This window comes from Arachis ipaensis, chromosome B06 (assembly GCF_000816755.2).
Source record: "Arachis ipaensis cultivar K30076 chromosome B06, Araip1.1, whole genome shotgun sequence".
Classification (NCBI taxonomy): domain Eukaryota; kingdom Viridiplantae; phylum Streptophyta; class Magnoliopsida; order Fabales; family Fabaceae; genus Arachis; species Arachis ipaensis.
Window position 1 is genome coordinate 126,774,527 of NC_029790.2, and position 5,885 is coordinate 126,780,411.

Genomic DNA, 5,885 nt, shown 5'->3' on the forward strand with positions numbered 1-5,885 from the left:
TTATATCAGATTTTTTTAAATAAATAAAATAAATAATTTATTTATTAATATAAGTAATTTGTAGCGTTTTTATGAATTTACGTTTTATTATTTATCTTATTTACAGTGTAAACAAAATAACAATGTGTATATTTCATTTACACTGTACATGAATAAGACACGATATATTTAATGTAATTATCTGTTTACAGTGTAAATGAAATATACACATTTGTTGAGTTTGAAAAACTAAGATGATCATCAAACATTATTAATTAATTATTTTATTTGATGAATTTGGTTTGTGTGTAGGAAAGAAAATTAATTTTTATCTTGGCCCATTTATTGCAAGTCCAGTTTGACCATAAACAAGTTTAGCCTATACAGATTTATTTCAAATCATGTAGCTGAACTTTAAAAGGATAGTGAAACCAATTGGTCTAAGGAACAAATGTCTAAAACTCAAGTTAACACTCTCTTTGGTCAAACTCCATCACAAATACTTGATCTAAAACTTAGTGGCTGAAATTTGAGAAAGAAAAGACAAGCCCAATCACAAGCCCATGAAATAAAATTGATGAATTAAAAGGAAGAGAACTAAAGTTGCCCAAAGCCTTTAAGAACCCATACGGTGATCACAAAATCAAAGGGTCCCACTTTGCAAAGTTATCATTCTTTGTTAATGGAAGTAAAAAATTCAATTGAGTTTAATTTCATTAAAAATAAGCTTCCATTATTACACCCTTGGTAACTCAAACTCCAAATTTAATTTAATTTAATTTGCATTGATGGCTTCCATTGAAAGTTTCTCCCTTCTCTCTCCTCTCTCTCTTTCGGTCACGTCTATCATAAAAAAAAGATAGAAGAAAAATGAAGCCTCAGAAAAAAGGCTATGAAGAAAGGCTCAGAAAGATATTTTCTATAAAAGGAAAGATTTAAAGGAAGGTCTCAAAGATTTCTTTGTCATGGAAGGAAAAGAAGGACTCGGTTCATGAAGCAAATCTATCTTGAAGGCACAGCGAAGATTTATTTCCGTTTTTGTTCCACCAAGAAGAAAATAGCCTCTGAATCCCTAGAGGAAAAGAAGCAAAAATAGAAAATTTGAAGCTGTCTTGGGTCAGAACCTCATCAACAGTCAGAATTAAAACTTGGAGCCAAAGCAAGAAAGCATGACTCAGATTCAATATTCTTGAAGAAAAAGGTTGAAAGAGAAGATTGAAGATATGGTTGCATGTTTGATTTGGTCACTGCTTCTACCCTCTCTCTCCTCTGTCACGCCGTTGTTGCATGTGTATTGGGAGAAGAGAACCAACATGTGTTGAGGAAGGTTTCAAGCCCTAGAAGCTTCACTCCTCTATAATAGGGGTGAACGGCCAAGGATTGGAGCAAGGAGTGAGAGCACACGTTTGGGTTCCTATAGCTCTTTGAGCTATTTATTCTTCTCCTTCATGACTTTCATTGAATATTTCTTTTTCTCAATTTAGTCTGTCTGTGTTTCATCAGTAAAAGACAAAATGTGAGGTTTTGTAAGTAAAAGCCAACGAGTGAAAAAAGGTAGAGAGTTAAAGAAAAAGCCATAATTATCCCAGAAATTATTTGTATGTATTTTTGTTTTGTTGTCATGATCCTGAGGGGATTCCCTTGCAAGTTGAGTTAGCATTTTGCGGTTGAAAGCTAAGTTTGAGTCCTAGTCAAGTTCAGGTTGGATTAGAATTTATACTTATTCCCTGACAAGTTGGGTGAGCACTTTGCTGTTGAAAGTTAGGATGAGACCTAGTCAAGTTCATGTTGGGTTAGAATCTGGACTTGTCCCAGATTGGATTAGGTAGATCCTAGGGAGAATTGGTGAATGTAATTCTGTTGAAAGATAGTAAAATTCCGTCACTGTTGTGATGGAAAATGGATGTAGGCTGCATTGCACTTAGCAGCCGAACCAGGATACATCTTGGTGTGATTCTCTCTTCTCTGGTTCGTTTCTGTTTCTGTTACTTAGGAGACAAAATTAAAATGTCTCTCAACTTGTTACAAGACAAAAGTGAAAATATCTTCTGAAGTCTGTTGAAAAAGTAAAAGGAATACTCAGTAGAAAAAGGAAGCTAAGATTCAACCCCCTTCTCTTAGCCACTGATTACCATCAACATTGTTATTTCGTTTATATTATAAACGAAATAAATGATAAGTTATGACATTTACATTATAAACGAGATATAGTACAACAAAATTTCAGCAGCTATTAAAGGATCTGCAACCATTTGTATTCTTCACAAACATTTCACTTCTTCTTCTCCTCCGCTTTTCTTCCAAAAATTAAGAGAAAATGTCTAGTATATATGTGATTGTAAGTATGTATCATAATTGTCATATGAGAAACAGTGCCACTAAAGTAAAATTTGAGTGTGATAATATCATTCTATTGCACATTCGGAGATTAAGTTCTTTGTTCAAGCTAAAGAGTCTAATATTGAGAAGCATTGGTACTAGAGGGAGTAAAGAGATTGGAAGAGTTGGATATAGGTTGTTAGTACTGATGGGAAATAAAGTTTTTCAGTTTTGTCTTTTTTGACTCTATGGCGATGAGCATGTGTGCCTCATGTTTGACCTCCATGGGAGAATCATGACGGAACAAGTGATGGAGCTTTTCGCGGAGGTTGGTAATGTTGGTGGCGGTAGATCTGGTACTCAAATTTTGTGCAGGATGACCCACCTCTTGCACCACCATCGATACACTGTGCTAGTCCAGTGGAAGACATGGGCGTGGACGGTGAGGAATCCGATGAGTAGTATGTAGCCGATAGCAACGATAGTGGTTCTTCTGAAGATGATGATGAGGAGGAGGAATTTGTACCAGAGACTTCAGTCGATGCATCAGTTCAGTATCTTCTTCCTGCGCTGTGCACCCAATTTTGGCTTTATCAACTGTACCCAGTCATTATCATACATTGGATCTGGACATGATGCACGAGAAAACTCTATTTTTCAATATGAGGGGATACAATTACAACATATTCGGTAGTGTGGAGTTCAAGGTTGACCACAGATTCAAAAACAGAGAGACAGTAATGCAAGGTGTGAAGAATTACAGCATTCGCAGAAGTGATGAGTACCGAGTTGTGGAGTCGGATCGATTAAAGTACCATGTCCATTGCCGGCAATTTGCATCAGGATGTCCTTGGAGTATCCATGTTGTCCTCCGGCAGAATCTCGGATATTGGCGAGTAGAGTTTAATTGTGTGTTATATTCTTATTTATCATATTTATTTTGGTTATAAATGCCTACCATGTATATTTTATTTCGTTAGGGAGGTGCGTAAATTTGAAGGTGCGGATACCTATTTAGCACCACCATGTCTTAGAATCATCAACAGTTGGATAGCAACCTTATATGTAGTGTCATCCTGATTCTGATATAGTCCAATCCATTAGTTAGTATACCTGTTTTACAAGGTGCAGTTAGGCAAAGCTATCACTTCAAACTCTCATACAAAAAGGTCTAGATGATGAAACAAAAAGCAATTGTACAGATATACAGTGATTGGGAGGAGTCATACAATAAGGTGTCGAGACTGCTCCAAGCATTGCAAAGTTGTTGCCTCGAAACAATATGTGATTTCAGGGTCGTACCGTACTATGATGTGCACTTGGTGGTCCGCAACTATAACAAATTTGATAAGGTATTCTGGGCTTTTTCTGCCTGTGTGGAGGCTTTCAAGCATTGCAAGCTCTTCGTCTCCGTTGATGACACACATCTGTATGGCAAATATCGCGGTGTGTTGCTTATCGGAGTGACACAAGACAATAACAGTAATATCCTTCCTGTGGCGTTTGCAATTGTTGAGTCTGAGGCTACAGATCCTAGTCGTTCTTCCTTACAAACTTGAGACGACATGTGACACTGCAAGAAGGCCTGTTGATTATATCTGATAAATCCCAAGCAATCAAGGCTGCACTGAGAGCCAACGATAGTGGTTGGAACCCTTCTAGAGCGTTCCATGCTTATTGTGTCAGGCACATGGCCGTGAACTTCATGTCTTGTTTCAAATCTACCAAAGCAAGCGATATCTCATAAATGTTGCTTATAGTCCAAGTAAGGTGGGGTATGAGTGGTACATGAATGCATTGAGAGGTTTGTCGTGTGAGATGACAGACTGGGCTAGTAGATTCAAAAAGAAATTATGGTTACAACACTGTGACGGCGGTCGCCGATTTGGGCATATGACAACGCACCTCTCTAAGTGCATGAATGTAGTACTTAAGGGTATGCGTTATTTATCGATTTTAGCAATCGTGTAATGTACTTACGAGAGGTTACAACAGTTGTTCGTCAGAAAGGGCGGAGAGGCACAAACACAATTGGCCGCGGAAAATCAATTTCCTCAGTGACGGGTAGCCGCCGTTGAGAAGATCAGGGAGGGGATCTCGAAGATGTGTGTTACGCACTATGGCAGGAGGGCTTCAGTGTTTGTGGTAGAGGAGTTAAATCCTTTCGAGGGTTGGTCTCAAGGTTCATTCCGTATTCGGTTGAATGCGGGCGCATGTGATTGTAATCTCTTCCAATCACTCCATTTCTCATGTCACCATGCACTTGCCGCCTGTACTGCTGCAAGTGTTAAGTGGGGAACATATGTTCATCCGGTAAGGCAAGAGGCTGTGTTCAAGGTGTATGAAGTGGAGCTCCCATCGATACCAGACGAGAAGCTGTGGCTGGAGTGGTACAGGACACGATTGCGTCCTAATCCATCCATACGCAGAAAAGCAACTGGGCCACCAGTTTTCACAAGGTTTCGTATTGAGATGGATAAAGGAAAGCGCCAAGAAAAATGGTATGAGTTATGTAGGCAAACCGAACATACTCAGAGAAGCGATTCCCAACAAGTAGGATATTTTATTTTTTAAATTTAAATCAATCCAATTCGATTTATAATTTAATCTAAAAAATTTTATGTACTCTTTTTTAGTACTAATTGATCAAACATATCTATTTTAATTTTTTTTACTAATTTTTTTTAGTACTAATTGCATGTTAAAAATTTGAATTATTAATATTATTTTAATCGCAAATTTTTTTATAATGATACATATATCTCGTTTAAACTGAAAACGAGATATATATTTTTTTCCAAACTACAAATATCGCATTTATAAACAAAATACGTATAAGTCAAATTAATTATCTCGTTAACGGTATAAACTAGATACATTTATAATTATTTCAATGTAAATGAGATAAGTCAAATTACATATATTTCGATAAATAAAATAATTGAATTATTTATTTGAAAAAAAATCCCTATTATTATTATTTTATTTTATTCGTGTTCAGAAAAATTGAAACCACGGTCTTACACTCTCAACGTCCCACCATAATTAAAAATTAAAAATAAATAAATAAAAAGAAGAAAGAAAGAGAGAAAGAAAAATCAGATTTTTCTGGCCCTGGGCTATCCATTTTGCTTCTTCTAGCTCGAACATCGGCACCGCGAATTCAGGACTTCACATAAACCTGAAAAGAAGAACAAAACAGAATAGAAAAGTAAGAAAGAAAAATAGCCCTTTGTTGGAGTCCAGAGAATGGCAATGGCGTCATGGAACAGTAGCCTTGGTTCGTATCAAAAGGTAACCATAATCTGATTTGTAATTTTTCCCCATGGATATAACTTTTGAGACTTGTCAATTTACCATATTCTCCTCTTTTCAGCAGACGATGGCGTTTGAGATTTCGTGCAGGAAGAGAGACAGAGAAAGAGACAGAGAACGGGGTAGCATCCATCCGTACAAAGTGGTTGAGATTACTCCTCCGCCCAAATGTCTTGGCGTTCGTTGCCTTCCTCCTGTAAGTGCCCACCCCCTCTAAAGTGGTTGAGTAATTCTTTCTACTAGGATTATTAATTATTATAATTTATATATAA

At 36.8% G+C, this 5,885-nt stretch overlaps 2 protein-coding genes across 6 annotated transcripts in view; both read left to right on the top strand.

The window, feature by feature from the left end:
• On the top strand, positions 4,402-4,872 carry LOC107647566. Its single transcript, XM_016351636.1, has one exon. The coding sequence runs from the start codon at positions 4,402-4,404 to the stop codon at positions 4,870-4,872; it is 471 nt and encodes a 156-aa protein (XP_016207122.1).
• LOC107605247 overlaps positions 5,300-5,885 on the top strand; it is a 4,289-nt gene continuing 3,703 nt past the window's right edge. Inside the window, exons 1-2 of one of the 5 annotated variants that reach the window (XM_021105046.1) lie at positions 5,300-5,592; positions 5,675-5,809. In XM_021105046.1, the coding sequence (XP_020960705.1) occupies positions 5,548-5,592; positions 5,675-5,809 (180 nt within the window). In that variant the 5' untranslated portion in view covers positions 5,300-5,547. The remainder of the gene's footprint in view (positions 5,593-5,674; positions 5,810-5,885) is intronic. The other 4 variants (XM_016307051.2, XM_016307053.2, XM_016307052.2 and 1 more) reach the window with 4 other exon arrangements.